The sequence below is a fragment of the Lagenorhynchus albirostris genome, chromosome X, assembly GCF_949774975.1.
Source record: "Lagenorhynchus albirostris chromosome X, mLagAlb1.1, whole genome shotgun sequence".
NCBI classification, from domain to species: domain Eukaryota; kingdom Metazoa; phylum Chordata; class Mammalia; order Artiodactyla; family Delphinidae; genus Lagenorhynchus; species Lagenorhynchus albirostris.
The window spans coordinates 1,933,445-1,955,955 of NC_083116.1; the positions used below are offsets into that span (position 1 = coordinate 1,933,445).

The 22,511-nt window shown below is 60.5% G+C and overlaps 1 protein-coding gene across 4 annotated transcripts in view; it reads right to left on the minus strand.

Moving 5' to 3' along the window:
- ATP2B3 (ATPase plasma membrane Ca2+ transporting 3) overlaps positions 1-22,511 on the minus strand; it is a 40,714-nt gene that overhangs the window by 3,347 nt on the left and 14,856 nt on the right. For 2 of the 4 annotated variants that reach the window (XM_060137989.1, XM_060137988.1), the window contains 8 exons: positions 18,067-18,246; positions 17,899-17,986; positions 17,186-17,292; positions 16,734-16,925; positions 15,017-15,230; positions 14,124-14,335; positions 13,152-13,259; positions 11,912-12,094 (listed from right to left, as the gene is read on the minus strand). In XM_060137989.1, coding sequence (XP_059993972.1) covers positions 11,912-12,094; positions 13,152-13,259; positions 14,124-14,335; positions 15,017-15,230; positions 16,734-16,925; positions 17,186-17,292; positions 17,899-17,986; positions 18,067-18,246 — 1,284 coding nt within the window. Of the gene's footprint in view, positions 1-7,229; positions 7,571-11,911; positions 12,095-13,151; positions 13,260-14,123; positions 14,336-15,016; positions 15,231-16,733; positions 16,926-17,185; positions 17,293-17,898; positions 17,987-18,066; positions 18,247-22,511 lie in introns of those variants that run through there. The other 2 variants (XM_060137991.1, XM_060137990.1) reach the window with 2 other exon arrangements.

The window sequence follows — 22,511 nt, forward strand, 5'->3', positions numbered from 1 at the left end:
AGGGCCCTCCTCCCGGGTGTAATCAGAGACTCACTTTGATGCCCCTCACTAGCCTCGTTTGCTGCCTGTCGCCAGAGCCCGGCGCAGGGCGGCCGCTCAGTCACCAGCAGAAGGTGCCAGGCTGCCCACTCCAATGTGCGCCGTCGGCTTGAGTCATCCTGAGTGTCTTACAGCTGACGGTGAGTCAGCTTCCCTCCAGCTTCCATTTCCCTGCATGCAAATCTTGGGCTCTTAACACATGGCCTGGGATTGGTCTTATGATGGGGAGTTTTCAGGCCACTCCACGCTGAAGGGCACAGTCAACCCCCGGGACACGGGTTTGGTGGGAACTGGGAAACGTTTCTAAGAGAGGGCCGCCCTGGAGGCCTGAGCTCGCACTTGGGAGTCTGAGGACATCCCCACCGTGGAGTTTAGCGCGTCCCTGCGAAAGCCTGGTCACAGCTGGGTGGGTCCAGCGCTCTTCCCCAGTGCGTGACCCTTACTGCCTCCTGAAGCTCCTCTCCTGGCCTGGGACTGTCGCAGGGGCCAGGGCAGGGTCCTCAGGCCACCTGTCCATCTCTAGGACGCCCAAAGGGATGTCATTGCCCTCAAGGCTGTGAGTGCCACCCACAGCGCACAGCCCACCTCGACGCCACCAATGCCCCCTGCACCGCCTCCGCCTGCATCTGCTGCTCCTGTACCTCCCGTCGATGGCTAATGGGCCTCTCGAACTGGAGGAGGTCCAGGAGGACCGTCAGCCTTGCCCCCCGCCGACCCTGCCCCTCGCCTAGTCCTTGCATCCTGGTGCAGGGCTCTGGCTGAAACTTGCAGGCACAGACCCAGTGCCGCACATCAGCGTGTCTTGGGGCCCCTCTTTCCCGAAACTCTCCAGGGCGGAGCCGTCCCCGCCTCAAGCGCTGCGGCTGTGTCTCCCTGCAGCCCCCGAGCGCAGAGACGCCCCCCGCCTGGTCCCTGGATCTTTCCCGGGCTCCAGCCCGCGTGGCTGCCGCCCCTGGGGTCTCTGGTCCTCCTCTCTGACCGCTGAGTCAGGCCCTGCCCTCGCTGTGTGGCAGGCAGCGACTCCAAACACCCCAGCAGCTGCTGAAGCTGCGCTGGGTCCCGACTGGTGGCGCTCACACTGGTCTGCGCAGTGCGGGACGCCCCCAGGTCCAGGTAACTGTGAGAGAATTTAAAGGTAAAGAAAGACGTGAAAGACGGCCAGTAAAGAGGGCTTCTAGATCACAGCCAGCCAGGAGCAGGTCCAGCTGGGGCTGGGGGCTGCCCCACGGCTTCCCTCCCCTTTCCGAGTGAGGCCTGCTGCGCCCCACCGCCTGGCCTCTGACACCGCGGCCCGCTTCCTCCTTCGCTGTCAGCTCCGTCCCCCTCGTCTAGGTTACTCTTTGCCCCTCTCTCGGGGCCGCAGCCCCTCCAGCTGTTGGTACGCAGGGGCCCAGCTTCGTTTGGCCCTGTTCTCTTCTGCCCCCACTCCCCAGGGACCTCTCCGTTGGGCGCCCCGTGCCCCCCACACCACACCCCTGCTTCCAGGTCCCCCTGCTGCTGCCCATCCCCTATCGTGGCCAAGGGCCCCAGGGTCGTCTGGGCCTTTTCTCCATCCACATCCACGCATTTCCTGGGTGCTTCTAGCCATCTGCCTGCTAAGGAGCTCCCGCCTCAATGTCCAGACTCGGGGCTCTGCCTGCTTCTTCAACTTTACCTCCCACCCCCCCACGTCTCCTCCCTTGTCTCCCTGTTGCCACCCTTGACGTCCACAGTCTCTTCTCAGCATGGCAGCCTGAGCAATCTTTTCCAGCGGAAGTCAGAGCGTGTCGCACCTTCCACTGGTCCAAACACTTCAGTGGCTGTGTCTCCCTCAAAGGAAAAGTCCTGCCAGGGCCTGCCTCGGGCCATTCTCTTCCTCTTTCTCCTTTACCCTCTCCAGCCTCCCGGCTCTTCCTCAAGCACGACACTCCTGCCTCAGGACCTTTGCACTGGCTGTTCCCTCTGTCAGGAAGGCTCTTCCCCAGTGAGCCTCATGGCTCCCCCTCAGCTCTTTCCGTTTACAGCCGCAATCCACTCATCTCCCTCAGCACCCCGGCACCTCTTCTGCCTCCTTTTCTCCCCAGCATGGTTCACCTTCAAACACCCCACACATCCCATTATTCTCTCCTCTGTCTCCTGTCACTGGAACATAAGGCCCCTGACGTCCCCAGCACCCAGCACAGCACCCGCATGCAGCAGGGGCTCAGTGGATAGGTGCTGGGAGTAGGGGGCCCACGCAGCCTGGCACGTGTCTCCCACCATAGCTCCCCCGACCAGCGCTCTCCGCCCACGGTGCTCGGAACAGCAAGCTTGGGTGTCCCCCAGGGCCATCACCCCTGCCCTGTCCCCCGCCTACACTCTTCTTCCACCAGATCATCCCATGTCGGCCTTGCCTCCTTATTTGGAACTCAGCTCACAAATCATCCTCTGAGAGGCTGTCCCGGACAACCTTTATCCAAAATAGTGCCACTAATGTTTCTCTCGTTCTGCTTCCTTTCCCTCTGAGGCTGGTGACCACCTGCACTCAGCGCAAACTTCCTTCTCTGTTGTTTGCTGCCCGGCCCTCGCCCCCGCACGTGAGCCCTGGCCTGTCTTCCCCTCACCGTGAGCTCCATTGGCGGGGATGGGGCACGTGATACTCCAGACCCGCAGGACTACCCCGGCCACAAGGAGAAAGGATGCTTGTGTCCGACTCTGCCACGGGACCATGCTACTGATGAAGAGTTGCAAGCAGAAGGGGGGAAGGTCGCGGCTGAAAGTGGATGTACCCCGCTTTTGTTTTGAACTTTAATCGCTTGCGTTTGCAATGTAGGTGGTGGTGGAGGCGGAGAAGGGACGTGGAAGCAGGGAGGAAAGCGAAGGATGAAGGATCTCCCACCCCATTAAAGGAAAAGAAAAGGAGAGAAAAATAAAAGCAAAGGCTCCCGAACAACAATGACAATGGCCACAACAGAAACTGGGTCTGACACCTTTGGACTGTGGGAGGAGCAGGCCCTGGGGGGGTCGTCACCCTCTGCACCCTCCCTTCTCTCTCACTGTGAAGCTCACAGAGCTCAAAATACTTCCATCCAACTCCTGCCCTGTCCTTCCGTACCAACCACTATCCAGAACCTTCTGTGGGAGGAAGGAACCTGGCAGCTTCCCTGGCAACGGGGCTTTGGATTTAGAGCAAATTCTGAACACAGCAGCCCGGGAGAGCCATGGCGCCTCCATGAACTTTAGGCTGCCAAGTCCCAAACCCTCCCTGTAGGCATGAGGGTGAATCGTGACTTGAGACCAACACAAAGAGGTGTGCAGTGATGGACCCACAATCAAGGGGGTAGCAAGGGGGAAGGCTCCCTTTCCTCACCACGGAATTAGAAGACGTGAAAATTCAGACTCCAGAGTCGGCTCTTTCACTGAGGGATTGAATCCCAAACCAAAGACACAGCTTTGTGTGTGCCGGCCAGCCGAAAATGCTGGTGGCTTGTGAGTTGTGAAGATTACCTCCCATTCTGTGGGCGTGCACGTGTGCCCAGGACCGGGACAGGACAGACTCAGTGGCCGGTGTCAACAAGATGTTGCACTGAACTGACCCAGGCACGGAGAGTCCTGCGTTTTCCAGGGGCTCGGCCTTGCCTCTCATCCCGGCTGTCTCCAGCTGCAGGGCCTCAGATAAGTCTCCTGGGCTTCCTGGGCCCTGGCTCCCAGCCCCAGGAGTCGGCCCGGAAGTGTCTGCGGGGGTGGGGGGCTCTGGAGCAGGGCTTTCAGGGTCTGCCTTAGGCTGCAAGCTGGCATGTGCTTTAGGAATTGCCTGGAAGATTCTTCCATGTGGTAGGGTCCCTGGCTGCAGGAGGCTCGGGTAGGGCTGACACTGTTCCTAGTGCGGAGACAGTGTGCACACTGTCAAAGAGCTGACCAAAAATGCCAATACGCTATTCCCAGAAACCCCCGTGGGCAGACTTGCCTCGAAATCAATGGATTTCCTGAGAAGGAAGCAAATTCCAGCAAACAAGACAGCTTTCACTCTGCAGGGCTCCTTCCTCAGTGGGGCTCTAGGAGTGTGTGAGGGGCGTGTCTCCCCAGGCTCCAGAAGGGCGTGCCCACAGAAGCCCCGGGGGCTCGCCGGGCTGGGCTTTGCCAAGTCGGCAAAAGCCAATTAAAATAAAGCAACTGTCATGATATGTTTTCGGTTGATCAGAACTGAAGGGCCCTGAGGGGTCCTTCTGGGCACATCTGAGCAAACTCGCCACCTGCCCCTGGGACAGTAAGCGTTTGAGCACAGGGGCCCACTGTTGCTGCAGGAGGGCCAGGCTGCTGGGGAACAGGCTGTGGATATGTGGCTGGGGGGGCGCTCGCACCTGGGGGCAGCCATCTGGCGGCCCGGGCTTGCCGCTCATTAGCAAACCTGAGGGAATAGACACCTCCTGTCTGCCTACACCTTGGGGATCCTAAGAGCCAGCTGGGGAATGAGGCCGAGCTTCCTGAAGAATTACTGTGTGAGAGTGTGATTGGGGCAGGAATGAGGGTGACTGACACACTAACGGGATAGGATTTCACACCCCCTTCGTTCCCAGAAGACTGATGGTGGTTAGTAAAGAATGCTTTCTCCTAAGCCACTCCGGCGGGTGGCCACAAGGCCAGGCATGGCTGGGGTCCCGTGCAATGGCTGTGGTGGGGCGGCCACGAAGGCAGGCAGGAGAGACGGCTGAGTGGGCAGCGGGGAGGCAGCCAAGGCCATTCTGGAGCCGGGGGCGGGGTGTCGGAGGTCAAAAGGAAGTGTGCGTGGCTGTGAATGTGGGCGCGCTGAGCCCCGAGGACCATCGCACCTCTAGCCTCCCCCCATCACTCCTCTGAGGGGCTGTCCTCCCCCTCGGACTCTGGCCACTTCTTGCGTCGATGTTGCGTGCCGGGGCCTGCGCTGGGTGAGCAATGTCACCTGTCACTCTGGCCTTCGGGCTCCTTGTCCACACCCGCAACCAGGCCTTCCACCTACACAGCCTGAGGCTCTCACCGGAAGCGATGTTGGGCCGAGACTGGCCGCGGCGCTCGGGAGGAGGCGCGGCCTGGCCGGGTGGTAGGCAAGGAGGACAGAAGCCTTCCTGAAAGAGCTGGGTGTTCCTGAGGAAACCTTGTGCCCCATGACCACTGCACCCTGCCTTTCTTCTGGTAAGTTCCGAGGGAGAGACTGAAGGCCTAGGGCTGTCCTCCACTCTGCCAGGCCTTCCCCTGATTCGTGCGATGTGGGCGCCAGACTTGGTGATTTCTCGGGGTCTTTGAAGCTTGGACTGGGAAGCGGTGATGGTGCAGGGGGTGGTCTTGGTCGGCAGCTTCTGGAAGCAGGAACGTCCCCTGGTGCCACCTGGCCCTCCATCCAGCATCTTGTGAGTCAGGACATCGGGACCCTCCTCAGGCAGAAGGCGCTCATCTCCCAGTGGTACGTGGTGTGGATGGACAGTGACCCTTCTTCTGGCCAGGAGCTACCTAGGTCCCCCGGGAGCGGCTCCTACCCCACGCTGCTGGGCTCCCGGCACTGGGAAGGGGGACAGGACAGGTGGCCGCAGAAAGAAGGAAGGTACTAGAAGCCGAGGAAGAGAGAGGAGAAGGAGGCTGCCCCCAGGGAGGCGGCCTGAGGCCCCCAGACAGCGCGGCCTCAGCAGGAGTGTGGGGAAGGCCTAGGGGTGAGCAGAGGAGGGACGGGATGCCTTCCCCCAAGTCAACACACAGGCGGATGGACAGACAGACAGAGAGAAGGCACAGAGAGAGATGGCAAAGGAACACGTGAAAGAAGTGGCAGGGGAGGGCAGCTGCGGCCCAGCAGGCCCTGGCCGAGCCTCCTGCCGGCTTCCCCAGGTGGAGTGGTGCCAAGTGCCCTGTCGGACAAGCTTTCCAGCTCGCCTGTGACGGCCGTCAGCCAGCGTCTGCGGCCCCGGGTGGGTGGCTCAGTGAACGTTCAAGGGAGCTGGACATGTGTGTGGCCTGTGGGATGGGAGCACGCTCGTGTGTGTGTGTGTGTGTTTACGTGTGCGCTGTTTCCAAAGGGGACAAGGTGGCCCCAGTGGGGACCAGTACATCCCTTCCATAAAGGGCAGAGTGGTCTGAAAGGACAGCTTAAGCAAGAGGAGGGACGCCCTCCACTGGGGACCTCTTACCAGTTCCTAAAAAAAAAAGAAGAAGAAGAAGAAAAGAAAAAACAAAAAAGAAAACACAAGACAAAAGAAAACAGGAAAAGAGAAGAAATCAAGCAAAAAGAAAATCCCAGAGTCTGGTGTGGGAAAAAAGCACGGTTAACAACTCCCGTCCACGGGGAAGTGATGTGTTCACAGAGGTGAGAGCTGCCGGGTCCCACTGGAAGGAAAGGAAACAGGTAGCAGTGAACCATCCTGGCAGGGGCTCTGGGCTCATACTTGAAGGTGTACTGTTTGGCTTTTGAAATCTCGAGTTTGCTGTGAGAAGCAGGTGGCTCTGGGGGGCAGTGGGGGGCAGTGGGGGGCCCACACTGTTCCTTGTGTTGTCTCTGACTGGGCGGACCGTGGGGTGCTGGGCTCCATGGCCTAGTGGCTTGCCCTTTGTCTTTGTAAAGAAATGTGGAGCTTTCTACCTCTTTAGGACAGCCCCTGGGTTCCTTTTAAAATGTGACAGACATGGCGGGAACTTTTCAGAGGGACGTATGAAAAGGAAGCAATTTCTCCCAGCTTCTCGAAGGAAGGAGGAGAGAGAGTCTGGACCAGATCAGGTTAAGACCTTCCAATCCTGAGGCCTGCTTGGAAACAGCGAAGATGCTTTGGGAACAAAAGGAAACGTGGCCGAGGGCGGGCTCGAGGCATGAGGAGGGCTCCTGGGGTCACCTTTAACGCCCGGGGCTCAGGTGTACTGCCTTTGGAAACCACTCCAAGGAGAGCTCTGGAAGCTGCTGCTTTAGTCCCAAGAGGGCGGGCTGGGTTCTTCCGCTGTGAATGGCGCTGCAAAGGCGCTCGCCTCTCCTTCCAGTCCTGGGGGGCGGCCCTGAGCCCGCGCGCCTCCCTCGAGCTGCCCCGCGGAACACTGACCAAGGCCCCAACCTGACTGACACCAGACACCACCAGAAGCGGCCAAGTTCATGAAGAACCATCAGCAAAGGCAGACAAGTTCAAGAAAAGAAAACCAGCGACAGAAGGAGCGCTAAACAAAACCCCAAAAACCAAAGGAAAGAACAGAAGGTCCAGCAGTGCCATGGATTCAGTACATTTCATAAGAGGATATGGCTTTAGAGAGACACACCGTCTGGGCGGGAAGGACTGAACAGGGCGATAAAGAAAGAACGGAAAAGCCTCGGTGAGCGGAGGATGTAAGACTGGAAAAAAAGAGAAGGAAGAGGCGGGAGGCTTTTTCCTCCCCCAGAGATGCCATTTATGAGAGAAAAGGGGACTCAAGACTCACTCCCAGCGGCACTGGTGGGATTGGCAGCAGAGAGAATTACGTGAGTAGGGGTAGAAAGATTGGTTACGTCATGGAGCTGGCTGAGGACCGAGGACCGCCGGCGCACAGCACCCTGAAATGAACCGCTTCTCTTGAAGGTACTCACTACCTCCATCTGTGGGAGAGAAAATGAGATAAAGGTTGGCTTGCACTGTAGTCCCCGCGACCGCACGGGGGTGGGGCTGGGCGGGGACAGGGGCCACACTGGGTGCATATCGTGACAGCAAAGCCTCCTTGAGGCCGCCTCGGTGCTTCTGCTGGGGCCGAGGCCGAGGCCGAGTCTGGCCTCTGCGTCATCCACCACGAGAGGCTTTGCTGAGCAAATGATTAGCGCTCAGAAGACCTGGCGCGCGGGGGTTGACGATGGATCTCGCGCACCGCAAACACTTTAGAGAGAGCCATTTGCATTCACGATATGTTCATCGCAAGCCACTCATCAGTAAGTACCCTTCCCTGGCCCGTCCTGTGTTTATATTGCCATAAGTGACTGAGGGGTACTCCGTGGGAAGTCTCAGTGTCAGAATGGATTTTAAAAGAGGGGGAGGGGGTTTCCCCAAAGCCCCTGCTTCCTCTCATCGGAATGCCTTCCCACAGAGCCACAGGCAGGGCAGGAGGGAGAGTGGAGAGCCTGGGTCCGGGGAGCAAAGATGGCTTTACTTTGTCCCCCACCCTTAAAGCCTCCTAGGAGGCTTCAGGAAATGAGAGCCATGGGGGTGAACTTGCCGGAGATGCAGTATCTTTGGGTTTCCCGACCCGCCTTTGGCTGGCAGGGGGGCCTGGGGGTGGAGCAAGCCCAGGCGTGGGGTCCCAAGGAACCGTGGCTGGGTGGCCACTGTGAACGTCCCCCCATCAGAAGACCGTGTGTCTAGATTCTGGGAGGCCAGCCCGCTGTGGCGTACTTCGGGCCGCTTCTTAGAGAATGTCCCCTCTTAGTGGGGAGTGTGTGTGGAATCTCTGGCCTTAGAAGGTGGATCTGATTTCTAGAAAGTGCCACATAGTTCACTGGATGACGTAAGCAGCGGAGTGCTCAGACAGCCCCCATCCCAACCAAAGTGAAGACGGCCGGCATTTCAACCCTTGGACGCGCTGCCAGACAGACTAATTGTTGTGTACGCACCACTGAGCCCCCTTCTGCCCAGCAGAAGTAAGGCATACTGAGTGCCCACGGGGACTGGCGCAGTGCCGAGTGCCCCAGCACACTGAAGGAAGATGACCCATGCCGATGTCGCTGTCTCTTTGCGGGGGGGGGGGGCATCTCCTCCCTAGATTGAGATGTTTCTAAGGCTACGGAGACAGGGGACTGTCCCAAGAGGGGACTCTTACTGTGGCAAAGGCGACAAGGGAAGGGAAAAATGCCTTTCCTGCCTCTGATTGGGCCTCTCCGCATGGTGTCCCGAGGCGATGATGGTATCAGTCAAAATACCACAGAATTATCCCTCCGCCCCACGCCTACCCGGAAGCCCCCCACACTGGGCCAGGAACGAGGCCCAGTCACTGCTGAAGCTTCTCTGGTTTAGAATGGAATGCGAAATAGACCACGTCGTGAGCACTTTGAAAAGCTCCACGTCCTGCATTTGGAGGACTCTTTTATTCTGGAATGACACCCTTCCTGGCTGGTGCGTTTCTATGTGCCTGGAATGATGGTGAGAGCGGGCAGCAGCTTAGGAAATGCCTTCACTTAGCAACATAAAAACTTGTGCTGGTCTCTGAAGTCTGGGGAGCAATTTTGTGCCTTGCAAAGGTTGGAAATCTAGGGCTGGCTGCCTAGAGAACGTTTCTCTTGGCATGGGGTGTATGCAACTTGAGGGGCTTTATTTCTGCTTTGCAAGCAGGTATTTTGAATCAAAATGAACAAACGCTCTTAAAAAGTGAACTAAAGCAACTGGTTGGTTCGGCATTCCTGAGAAGTGTGGTGGAGTTGATGTGACAAAGTCAAGGGGAGGAATGAGTGGCTCCATGGAGAGGCCAGGGCTAAGGGATGGGGGAAGGAGACTTGGGTGACCTTGGGCAAGTCCCTTCTTTCTGGGCCCCATTTCCCCGTGTGGAAAGCAGGGACCCGACCAGCCCAGAACTGCAAGGCTCTGACTGAGGGGACCTACTCTACCAATGGGGTGGCAGTGTCAGGTCCAAGAGCCTGCAGGCAGTAAGAAGACACAGACGCACAGGTGACTGGGGCACCAGAGACCTCTTCCCAGACACCTAGGATTGGGGCAGGGCTGTCGTCTTGGCTGCTAGAAGAGCTAACACTGACTTTGGCTCAGCGATGGAAGCAAATAGGCTCTGCTGCAGAACCCACCCAGCATGACACACCGGAGCCCGTCGGGGCGGGATGGGTGGGTGGGTGCTCACAGTTGAGCAGTCAGGAGGCCACGGGGAAAACCTAGACAGCTGGTGACAAAGGCTCCTCCCATTCTACTGGGCGCTCAGTGTTCTGGCCGGGCCCAAGACATCCTTCCCCCGCCACGCTGGCCAAGGCGCCTGCGATGCCGGGAGGGCTGAGCCAGAGGCCCGGAGCAGCCCCTTGGGACTCTGAGAAGGCTTCACGGGGCCGCCGTGGGGTGAGGAGGGGCCCCAGGGGACACGGTGGGAGCTGCGGAGGCCCAGCAACGCGGCGAGCAGAGTGGGAGTCTGGGAAGGCAGCAGGAGTTCCGGGGACGCAGGGCACGTGGGGTGATGCCGAGAGGCAGGCGGGAGGCTGAAAGCTTCTGGCCGGGGAGCTGAGGCTGGCGCCTGGGGAGGAGAGGGGCGCCCAGAGACTAGGCCCCCAGGGGTTGTGTGGCAGCAACTGGTGAGCCGCGTGCACTGGGAGGGCGCTTTGGGCACCTGGCATGGAGGATTCTTTGGGACGAGCCCATGGTGACTTGTGACAGGCTGGAGGCGGGCGCTGGGGAGAGCTGTGCTCTCAGGTCCTGGCCCAGGCCAAGCGGCCACGCGGGAAGCCACCCAAGCAGGCGCCCGGTGGTGTTCTTCCTGCCGGTGGGTCTCCGGGGCAAGAGCAATTGGAGCTGGGTCGGGGCAGTGGGGCTGTGGGTCCAGGACAGAGCACGGAGAAAGGCCCGGGAGGAGCAGGGAGTGATGGGGTGTCACACGCTGGCTATGTTGCAAATAGGCTGCAGGGGTCCAGGGTGGACCCCGGGAGCCTCAGTCCAGGCAGAGACGTGGGCGGCTGAGCCAGGAGGATGTTGGGGGCGGGGCCGGAGGTGGCTGGACCGGGCATGCGCGTTCGAAGGGCCATGCCAATGTGCCACGTGTGTGGGGAGACGGGAAGAGGGTCTGGGACAGCTCCAGGGCTCTGGCTTGGGCAGTAGAAGTGAGGGAGCCATGGATCAGGAGCTGGGGGGCGGGAGGAGGTGGGCTTGGGGAGGTGGGGCCTGGGTCTGGGCTGACCTGAGCCCAGGGTGGGTGCCGTGAGGCAGAGGAGAAGGTGGTGCGTGAGGGGCGCCTGGTTGCCATCTGGAGGCTGTGCGGGGAGGGCCAGGCCACGGGGAACTGGCAAGAAGAGACCAGTGCCCCGGGGACCGTGGGACTTCCAGCAGCTAGGGTCACAGCCAGGCGACAGGGCAGACCACGGTCTCAGTGGGAGGTGGGAGTGACAAGCAAGGAAGATGGAGAGGGGCCAGCAAGCTGCCAGGAGAGCAGGGCGGACCGCACTTCCGGAAGGGTGCTGGGAAACAGTCCGCAAGCGGGAGGGATGGAGGGACAGCCCAGCTCGGGAGCCGGGAGGGTGTCTCACAGACCTTGGTGAGAACCGCCTCTGGGGTGTTGAGGGCTGATGTCAGGCTATGATGAGAGAGACAGCAAGTATGGAACATTCTGGCAAGAAGGCTGGCCGGGAAGAGCTGGGGGCAGGAAGCAAGGGTGGCTCTGTCAGGCAGACTCTCAGGAAGCCTTTGCAAGCGCCCACAGCTGGGCAGTCGTCCTGGCTGTCTGAGTTTATAGAGGAGATTGGGATGCACAGAACGGACCAACTTGGTTACCAGAGTTCACTTCCCAAATGAAGCCTTTCCACAGAATTCACAGTATAACCCAATGAATGGTGAGCTCACCAAAGGCTATTGGAAACGGGCATCTGCCTCATCCCGAGAAGGCCCCTGCCCCATGACCTGGGGCAGCTCCCAGGAAAGAAAACGAGTCCCAGCAGCTACTCAAACAGCGGGTGGCCCGTGCCCCCATCTCCCTGAGATACAGCTCTGGGTCACAGCACACGCCGTTAGCTGACACCTGTGCCCACTAGCGGGGAGGGCCACCTGGGCTCTGAGCGAGGCGTCAGGGAGAGGCCATCTTGGAGACGTACTGTCATCCGGCACATCCGGCAACTGCCCTTGTGGTCGTGGCGGCAAGCCCCAAGGGCTTCCCTGTCCTCTCTCAGGCTCATCTCGCCCATTCTCCGCCTCTGGCTTGTTGCCCCCCTCGCGAGGCGGGAGAGCCAGAGCGGCCGAGCAGCCCAGCGGCTTACCTGCGTCTGGATCCGGTTGAGGCCCCGGAACCAGAGGATCTGGCCTCTGCGCAGCTCCCGCTCGGCGTGGTCGATCTCTTCCTCGCCCTCAGCCAGCTCCTCGTCGGTCATCTCGTCCTTCCCGGGCCCGTGCCCCGCTTCCTTCAGGCACTTGAGCTGGCTGGTGGGGATGGTGGCGATGACCTGGGTCGCCAGAGGTGAGGGACAGCAGGCAGAAGTGGCCGTCAGAGGTGGGAGCTCTGCTGGGGCCGGGAGCGGATGCAGGCTGCCCGCCTCCCGCTGATGCAGGCCCAGGCCATGTGTGCGCCCGCCCCTGCACAGGCCCCGGCACCGTGTGCAGCTCTCTCCTCAGTGCTTGCTCCCTGCGGGCGGCCCCTGGGCCGCCTCTGCCTGCTGCCGAAGCCTGCTCTCCAAAGCAGTGTGCGTGCCGGTGGACCCTCCTCCGTCGACGCCCAGAGGAGCGGCTCACGCCACCTTCCCGCACAGTGTGTGACGTAAGGGACTCGCTTCGCCAGACCAAGGTCTGGCCCTGGCCTGGCTCATGGGAGGGGACCTTTAGGCCCCTGCCTCTTGGTTTAGCTGGGGCCGAGGGCAGGCGGGCTACACTGCCGCGGTGATTTGGGGCGGGTCCCTGGGTCGCATGTACCATCCTGACCTCTGGGGCGCAGAGATTGAGTAACTAAGTCACATGGGCTCCCCAGGCCTCCAGGACCGACGCCACTCAAGTCCCCGGACCGCACCACTCAGGGGAGCTGCCCCGATGGTGGTACCCGTGCGTGTCATCACACATTACTGCTGGGAGAAACTGCACTGCCACGCGACTCCCCTGGCGGGGGAGCTGGGAGCTCGTGCCCGGCCTCTCCTGGGCCTGCCCTATGTAAGCATGATCTTGGACATCTAGCCTCCAGAGAATAACACCTGCCGTTGAAGCCACCCTGTCTGGAAGGTTCACAGAGGTATTGTGTAGCTTCAAATATGTGAGCATTTTCCAAGCCACCCAATTCTAAGGCACGATTTTCAGCTCCTACCGTGGCAAGGGGAGCGGCGGGTGGTTTTGCTGGGCGCTGTGACATCCCAGCCATGGCCCTTTGCATGCTCTCTGCTGAGGCTGTCACTTGTGGCCCTGCACCTAGGTCATGGCCTGTCCCAGAGGCAGGCTAGGGGACCCTGGGCTGCCCACAGTTCCCCAGACAAATTGGAAAGGGGCAGGGCTGGGAAAGCCACCGAGGCAGACACTTACCTGTCCCCAGACCAGCTCCCCAACACCAACAAACAGGCACCAGAGCCACTGTTCCGTAGACAGCGGGGAGCAGCTGAAGGGCTTTCCGCCGAACTGCACGATGACAATCTGTGGAAGAGGGGTGGGCGGGAGGCGCGTCCGGCCAGCTCCTCTAGCCCTCGGGGCTCCCCCTGTCCTGTGGGCCGAGCTCAGGGAGTCAGAAGACTTGTTGCTTCACCCAGGTAGACAGGCAGTTCCCGGGAGCCTTCTTTTCTCTGGCCTCCTTCCCTTCGTCCCCACCTCAGCCAGTGCCTAGAGAAGCTTCCTAGACCGGCTGACCACAGGCCGTGGGTGCTGTGCCGGACGGGCACGTGGCCTCGCTTGCTTCAAGGTGCCCACTGAGCCAGGCGCCCCGGACTGTCCCTTTTCCAGCCTTCGGGCGAGGCTCGGTCATGTTAGCCATGTTCCTCCCGCAGCCTCATGGCCCCTCCGTGGGAGGAGTCCTCTTCCAGGGGTGAGCTTTTCAACTACAGACCAACTGGTCCCAAGGCCACACTCCAACTCTCTCTGTTCCTGGGCTCTCACCCTCCAGGCCACTGTCCCCCTCCCTAACCACCCAGGGCTGGGTCCCAGACCACAAGGTGGACAGCCCTACACCCCAGAGCCCGGGAATTATTCACACCATCAAGTGCTCAGCCTGCCCCTCCTGCCTCAGCTCCTGCTCTGGGTTTCCCGCTCTCCTGCCTGCCGACCAGCCCGGGTGCTTCCCCAGGTGGTCCCTGTGCCATGGCTGGCCCCCCCTCTGAGAACTGCGAGAAACCAGCTATCCTGGCCTGTTGGCCTCGCTCTACCTCACATTTTCTATCAATACGCCCTGGTTTTGAACACTCAGCGCCTCCTGGAGTTAAGGTGGCCTCCCGCCAAGGAATGGAGTTCTAGAAATGGGAGTGGCAGACCTGGAGGGACCTGCAAGAGTGGAGCCGTCGCTCCTACCTGGATGGCGAAGGTGCCCAGCACGATGGTGCAGAAGATGGGGTTGCCGAAGATGCCGTGGAAGACGTTGCGCTCGCCATGGATCTTCCGCGCGTTGATCTCGTTGAAGAGCTGCATCATGACGAAGGTGTTGAAGATGATGGTGTAGTGCTCGGAGGGCGGCGAGTGCAGGGGCGCGTTCCTCCCGCTGTCAATGTCGAAGAAGAGCTCGCCTGCAAGCCCAGGGCCGCGTGAGGGGAGCCGGGCCCAGGTGGGCGCGTCACCACCGGGCGACACGGCTGGAAGTCATGAGCCCCCCAGCCCCCAGGCTAAGCAACGGGAGATCACAGCCAAGGCCGGGTCCAGACCAGGGGGGTCTGGCACTGAAACCCCAGGACAGGGGTGAAGACATTAAGACCCGTTTGCACACTGGCTCGAGCTGGGGAAGGAACGGCTCTCGGGTCAGCCATGACCAGCTTCTGCTCCCGAGATAGCAGAGAAAGGCCCCATGAGGGGACCCCAGGTGCTGCCGTTTGGGCGCCCTCACGTGGTGACTCTTGCCCCTTGGCCACCGCCATGCCTGCACTGAACTTTGAGTCTACTCCCAGGAACATGTGCTGAGAGCCAAGCCACCACGTGGTCAAGGCTCATCAGACCCGTGGAGGCCCTCTGACGTCAGGAAGAGAGGCCACACATAGACAAAGCGACAAACCCGCCCCCACGTAAATAAAGGAATCTCCTAAAAGGAGCCGATGCCGTACAGAGAACAAAACTCCCAGGATGGCAGGGAGGTGAGGGCCGAGGGGTCCTCACCGGAAATCGGGTCCCCAGGTGCCCGTCTGTCCCTGCCACTGCCGGACAGCGCCGGAGCCTGCGGGGCTGGCCACAGCACAGGGTGCCCTGGGCCAACCTACCGACGAACAGCAGCGTGAAGATGGTAGTGAGCTGGTAGGCGGCGTGGCCCAGAATGTTCTTCATCATGGTCCGTGAGATCAGGGGCTTGTCCCGGCCATACGGCTTCCGCAGCAGCAGCGACTCAGTGGGCGGCTCTGTTGCCAGGGCCAGAGAGGCGAATGTGTCCATGATCAAGTTCACCCACAACATCTGCACGGCTTTGAGAGGAGAGTCCTGTGGAGAGGAGCCAGTTACCCCAACATGGGCCTGGAAACCCCACCGGCCCCCCACTCCTGGGAAGAGACGCAGCTTGGGGTCAATGTCACTGGAATTGAATTCAAGTGAAAATGCAACAAATCCAACCTTCCCATAAAAACGCGACATCTCCATCCCTATGTTTTCTTAAAGTTAGCAGAGAGTTTTCGCTGGGCTTTCAGATTCCTGCTCTTAAAATGTTGTCAGTCTCCCTTCTTCTCTCACCTGCTGGCAGTGATCTAGAAGGTGTGGTCCAAACTGTTAGCAGGAGGCTGCCACGCCCTGTCACTTGGCCCAGACCATAAAAGAGCCCGACAGATGCATTCCTGCACCCAAGGGCCAGGAAGAGGTAGAAACTGCACTGGACCTTCCTTCCCATCGCCTCTGACTTGTTGGTTAAAAATGAGCCTCACAGAAGACAGACACCAGGGACCATATCCTGTAGGATTCCATGCCTATGAAACCTCTGGAACTGACAGACCCATGGAAACAGAAAGCGAATGGGTGGATGCCAGGGCTGGGGGAGAGGAGAGTGGGGAGTGGCTGCCTGGTGGGTACAGGGGTGATGAAAAGGTTCTGGACTGAGGTATAGGTGACGGTTGCACAAGATGTGCAATGCATCAGAAACCACAGGATGGTACACTTTGGTTCAAATGGCTATTACGGTACAGTTTATGTCATGCGGATTTTATCTCAATTCAAAAATACCTTTGAAAGGGAGACAAATTCTGGACACTCACTAATGGGGAGAATTGGAGAACTGAAAAAGGAAAAGAGGCTCCTGCAAAGGTTAACCACGGAGTTCCCAGCAGACCCAGGACAAGCGCAAATGCAGGTCTACCAAGACTTGCACACGCATGTCCACAGCGGCCACAGGTGGAAACAACCCAAATGCCCATTGATGGAGGGATGCAGAAACACAAGGTGCTTGCTCCATACAATGGAACATCAGTCCACCATCAAGAGGAATAAAGTACCTGCTACAACATGGATGGACCTCGAGAACATTGCGCTAAGTGAAGGAGCCAGACACAAACAACCACCTATGATTTGGTTCCGTGTAGCTGAAATGTCCAGAATAGGTAAGTCTGTAGAGACAGAAAGCAGATGAGCGGGTGCCGGGGGCTGGTGGAGGGGGAGTGGCGCTTCCTTTTGGGGTGATGAAAACATGACGGAACTACATAGAGGTGATGATGGTACAACACTGTGAATGTACTTAAAAGTCACTGAATTGTATACTCTCAAACGGTGAAGTTTTTGATGGGTGAATTCTATGTCAACCAAAAAAGTCTGCAACAAAAAAAACCTGGCTCCCGCCACTGGGTCCTCAGGTAGGGGCTCTTCAGCCCTCACCCTGCTGGGGGCGGGGTCCCCTGGGCTTGCTCTGCACACTGGGGTCCAGGTGCACCGGGCGGGAGGAGCCCGGCCATGGGAGGGAGAGCCCGGGGTCTTCCCTGGGCCCCGGTGGCCCCCAGTGCCCACCTGAGTGATGCAGGCACCCGTGAAAGCCACAATCACGGCCACCACATTGACCGTCAGCTGGAACTGCAGGAACTTGGAGATGCTGTCGTAGACATTGCGGCCCCACATGACGGCCTTGACGATGCTGGTGAAGTTGTCGTCCGTCAGGATGATGTCCGAGGCTTCCTTTGCCACGTCAGTCCCCGCGATGCCCTGGGGGACACACACACCGTGTCCACGGGGCCCCTTCCCCAGCCCCCCTCACCCACTCCAAACGTGTCCTTGTACTGGAGAGGTTTTGCTCACAAACAAAGAGGGCGCCGCCGCTGCAGCCGCCACCAACAGGGCAGAGCTTGCAGAGGCCCTCTGCAACTTGCCTCAACGCTAGCCCCCACACTGCTGCACAAAGCTTACGTCCTCCATCACAAGGCCCCACCTGGCGTGGTGAGCCAGGCTGACAGCGGGTGGCTTACCATGGCGAAGCCCACGTCCGCCTTCTTGAGGGCTGGCCCATCGTTGGTGCCGTCCCCGGTCACGGCCACCACCTGCCGCTGCTCGCCGGTGTTGCTGTCGATGATCCCTGGAACACAGATCAGGGCAGGTCTGGTGCCACCTGTGGCCCCGGGTGACCAGCCCGGGGGCGGGGGGGGCAGTAGGCTCCAGTCCTCCGTGCTGTCCACCATCTTTGGGACCAAGTCCTGTGCCTTCACTGGCAGTCGCATCCCCCTTCTCCCACCCTGGCCCATCACCCAGTGCGATGATACAGGGTGGTGGGATTTCGTAGAAGGCAGGGGCTCGGCACTGGGCAACTTGGAGAAATGTCTCCCTCTCCTGGGCCCCAGTTTCCCCATCTGCTATGAAGAGAGCTGGTCTCTACTGGCGTCTTCCATTGATACTGTGAGCGCAGGGAAGTGGAGGCTCGAGCTCCGGCAGGTCAGCCCTTTGAGGGAGTCTCCATTATTATCCCCATTTTCCCGATGAGGTTCAGGGAGGGCCAGTGACTTCCTCTGAGACACAGTCTCCAGCAGCAGTGGGTGCAGAGCTGAGTACCCTGAGACCCAACTGGAAGCTCAGCTTTGGGCGTCTGGGAGCAGACGACGACCCGAGGGGTGATGGCCATACCCCGCCTGCGTCCCGCCCCCCGGGGCAGGGGCAGGGCAGGGTGAGGAGTGACCCACTCCATTACCTTTAACCAGAGTGTGCTTGTCGGTGGGAGACGATCGGGCAAGGACCCTCAGCTTGGGCCACACCTTGTCCAGACGCTCCTGTTCTATCTGGGAGGGAAAAGCACAGACGCTGCAGAGCCCCGGTGGCAGAACCGTGGACTCGAGGAGGGCTGACGGCCGGGAGCTACCTCGCCTTTCTCGTTTCGGATCCGCCGGTTGAACTCCTTCCCCTCCAGGCACAGGAAGTCCTCCCCGGGCTGGATGATGCCGCACTTGGCCGCAATGGCGCGGGCCGTGTTGATGTTGTCCCCCGTCACCATGCGGACTGTAATGCCAGCGCGCTGGCATTTGCGGATAGCTTCAGGGACCTGGAAGGGACAAGACGGCTGGAGCCCAGAGCCGTTCCTCCATCCAGATCTGGAGGAGGCGGGAGAGACGGCCTGTCAGCTCTGCCCCGGCTGGGAGCCTGGCCCGCAGGGAGCAGGGTGCCCCCAAGCCCAGGTGCCTCCTTCCCTGTGCCGGCCCCGGGGACCACCGACGACTCAGAACCAGGCCCTGACAGCACGAGCAAGGCTGGGAGAAGCCACTGGAATGCTGTCAAGGGGCACCGTCGGAGCCGTGTGCAGCAAGGTGACCGGAGAAATCACCCAGCTCTTTCAACCTCAGTTTCCACTGGGGAAATGGAGACCCAGAGCAGCCGAGCCAGGACCAGTCCCGTTAGCAGGCCAGCTGGCAGGGGCCATGCCAGTGAGCTCCGGAAGGACAAGAAAGGAACCTCTGGCCCCAGCTGCCCCGCCAGCTGGCAGGACCCACCTCGGGTTGGACCCTCTCGGGCCCTGACTCAAGGCAGGCTCTGGCCTTGTTGGCCAAGCTCAATAACATCTGTTTCCCCGCCACTTTTTTTTTTTAAATGATATAAAACCTAAGACATTTAGAGCCGTAGGCTTGACATGACAAGGCATTCTCACTGCTCATTAGAGGAAATGGGACATCACTCTGGTTCCTTAGTACCTCTCCATTTTCCAAACATAAGATTAGATTCCGGAAAAGGGAGAAGAACAAGACATCCCTCCAGTGCTGAAGGGAGCGGAGGCCGGCTGGGAGGGGGTGGCATTGTGGAGTGGAGACACTCCCGTTCCAGCGAGGAGGGGACTTGTGAGCCCGAGACAGCAGCGCAGAGGAGAGTCGTGCCGACCGCGCCTGAGGGGCCAGGAGGGGAGAGGAGGGCAAGGAGATGCGGCGGGGCAAGGAGATGAGTCCGCTGGGCCCGGCGCACCCCACTGTGGGCTCCCGGTGGGGCCGGGCTGAGCCCCCGGAACCGTGTAAGCATGACAGAGAGCACGGGAGCACGCGGTGTCCCGGGGGTGGCCTGGTGGCCAGGCCGGAGGAGCTGGGGCCAGGCGCCAGGGGGTCAGGGCAGCTGGGAGACCCCAGGGGAGGTGGGCAGCAGGCGGGGCCAGGTCGGCTGCAGGGGACCACTGGCCCGGGAGGTCCGGGCACGCTGGTGGCCCCCGAAGCCAGGGTGTGGAGGCTGTGATCTCAGCCAGGGAGAGAGTAGGAAGAGGAGGGGTACCCGGGGCCCAGCCAGAGGGGCTCCCACTTTTGGGCTGGGACAGAGTGACCTTACAATCCCTGCAGCAAATATGGCCAGGCGGCCTAGAAGGCCCCGCCCCGGGAAGGGGGCTTGCGTCCCACACCCCCGGTAACGCGTCTCCTCGCTCAGCTCAGGGACGCTTTCTGTTCTTTGGGGATCCTTGAGCGCTAGAGGATGAGCTGCCGGGAGATACCTCCCTTTCCAGCAAGCTCCCCCCACCACCTCTGATGCGTCTGGGAGGAGCAGCCCCTCTGCTGCCACCAAGTGGCCATGATGGGCCTGAGCCCTGGGAGCCCCAGGTGCAGCCTCTGCTGGCCTCCTCTGTGTGGGCTCAGCCCAGGCCCGGCTCGTCTCTGGTCTGAAAGGCCCTTGGCCTCCAAGCCAGGTGGCAGGAAGCTCCCTCCGTCTGCAGGCGCCCTCTCCCTCATCGGGTGACTGTCCTTCCTCGCCTGCCTCCCACTGGCTGAGGCCCGACAGCACAGCAGGCAGCCAGGTGTCTGCAGGAGCCCCCAGGCCCTCTGGCATAAGTACAGCCTGCCTACAGGGTCCATGCGGCTCCCCAGGGCAGAGACAACCCCCTGCCAGGCCCTCCACAGGCTGTAGCCGTCCCAGGCCCCCAGGCATCCCGGCAAGTTGAACAGCACCCTATCGGCCTTCCCGCCTGCCGTCAGCACCTGGGGCTCCCCTCCTTGGCCACTGCGTGGATGGCTGGTCCCCGTGGGCTTCTGCCTGGCTTCCCCACCTGCTGCCCAGCCTCCCACTCAGCCACTCTCCAGCCAGAGAGGAGCGATCCTGCGCCCTGGGCCCTTTTGCCAAGGCCGTTTCTGGATCTTAAACGAGCTGCCCATTGCCTGGCCTTGGCGGCTCTCTCACCCTGTGCTTCTAGCCGCCGGGACAGCCACTGAGGCTGAGCCTTCAGGGTGACCTTCAGGGAACTTTTATCTATGTTTTCTCTAAGATGAAAACGTATAAAAACAATAATATCCCTCTCTGAGAAGAGCACGGACCGGGGGAAGGGCTGGGCCTCACCCCGCCTGTGTGCAGCCCTTCTGGACTGTACCATCTGGCCCCCACGTTCAGCCCCCAGTCTAGCCTCATTGGCGCTTCTGTAAATGAGCTGCCGTGGGCCAGAAGAGGGCCTCTGCAGCTCTGCCTCGGAGATCTACAAATACATCTCAGGCCTCCAACCTTACATCGACGACCAGAGCTTCAGTTTGCAACAAATATTTATGCTGGAACTTAGGGGAAGCTTGCAGGGCTCCTTGGCCCAGGGGGTCAGGCAAGAAGGGCTCCCCGTGCCGTGCGGCTGCCAGCCGCTTCACACCTCACACCCCTCCATCCGGGCAAAGGGCGGAGGTGGAAGGGCTGGCGGGTTTGTTATGATGCTGTAGAAATGGCCTTGGCCAGGGCCCTGGGGGTCCGTGAATGTCGCCTTCCTGGGTCTGTGAGACATTCCAACAGGAGCTCTGGCTTTCCGGCAGCTTCATTCAGCCCCAGTTATCTGGATGGAAAAGTCTAGAGCTGCTACTGTCGACACGTCCCAAGGAGTAAGGAGAGGACAACCATCACCCTGGAGCGGCCACCTAGGGGCTCTGTTCAGGTGGAGAGGCCATCGGGTCTATGCAAGGACCACATGGCTTTAGGACTCGGCTCGCCGTATGGACACAGCCTTCCTCTGCGCCTCAGTTTCTCCTTGGTCCGGCGAAGGGAAAGGCCCAGTCCCTGTGTCCCTGGAGGTAGCCCTGCCTCCCTCAGCGGCATCCTGTGCCCCTGCTCTCCAGGCAGCTTCTCTCCCCACCTGCCTTCTCTGGGCCCATTCCTTGGCTCTAAGTCTCTCTCCTTGCCTTTGCCACCACCCGCTTCCTCCTGGGGCCAACTCCGGGTGCCCCTTCTCTGCACACGATGGTCCCTATCTCCTTGGAATTCGGGGATGCGCTGTCGCTGATGACCCCTGACTTCTGAATGGAGGGTCTGTGGTGTCTGATCCAGTACGTGAATGCCTGTCTCCCGAGGGAGAGCTGAGGGCAGCCCGTGCACGCACATGTTTTCAGGCTAATTGGCAGGATCAAGGTGCCCGTGCTTCTGACACGAGGTGGGCGCCACTGGAGAGGCCCTGGGAGAGAGAGGATTGTTCCCTGCCTCACAACCTGCACCCCCCGTGCCTTGCACACTCTCTCTGGGGGCTGGTGTCCTGCAGCTGCCGCCAGCACCCCGCTCCAGGGCCAGCCTGGCAGGCTCTCTCCCTCGGGGGTCTTGCATCTTGAAGGACCAGCACCGCCTCCATTGCTCTTCCTCTCTGCACCCTGACCAACCTCTGCCCTGTCGCTCCGTTCCCTGTTCAGCAGAGCTCTGGGTGAAGTTGCGTCCACACGCTGGCTGCCGTGCTCAGCCACACGCCCCTCACAGTCTCCCCTCCCCGCCCGGCCCCTTCCTTGGAGTCTCCTTCGCAGGCTCCTCCCACCTGTGCTCCGCTGCACCCACGACCATCACTCATGAAAAGACGCCTCTGGAGAATGTCTCTCTGGCCAGGACCTAACCACGTGACATCTCCATGGGGATGTCCCGAACCTCACTCGGCCCCAACCAAACCCTCGACTGAGAACTGCCTTCCCCTCCCCCAGCCCCCCAAACACCATCTACCCAGTTCTCGGAACCAGAGCCCTGGGAGTTGTCCCCGGCTCCTGCGTCTCCCTCACCAGCCCCTCTGGTCCATCAGTCCTGCGGGCGTTGGCAGCCGTCGAGGTTCTAACTGCCGCCCTCTCTTACCTGGCGGAGGCCAAGCAGGAGGGGGCCTTCCAGACGGCAGGACCGAGCCTCCTGAAGGGTGCAAGGGCAAGAGGACGAGGGTGGGGGTCCAGTGTGCCGGGGAAGGTCTGATCTGGGGCGTGTTGGCCATGCCCCTGGAGGACCCCGAGGCTCTGCCATCGCCCACCCTCCCCAGTTGGTCCAACTCTGGCGGGCTGCCATTTGTTCTGCCTACAAAGTCTGGCAGGGAGTGGCGTGATGGCCAGGAGGGCAGGAGAAAGGGGCAGTTCCCTC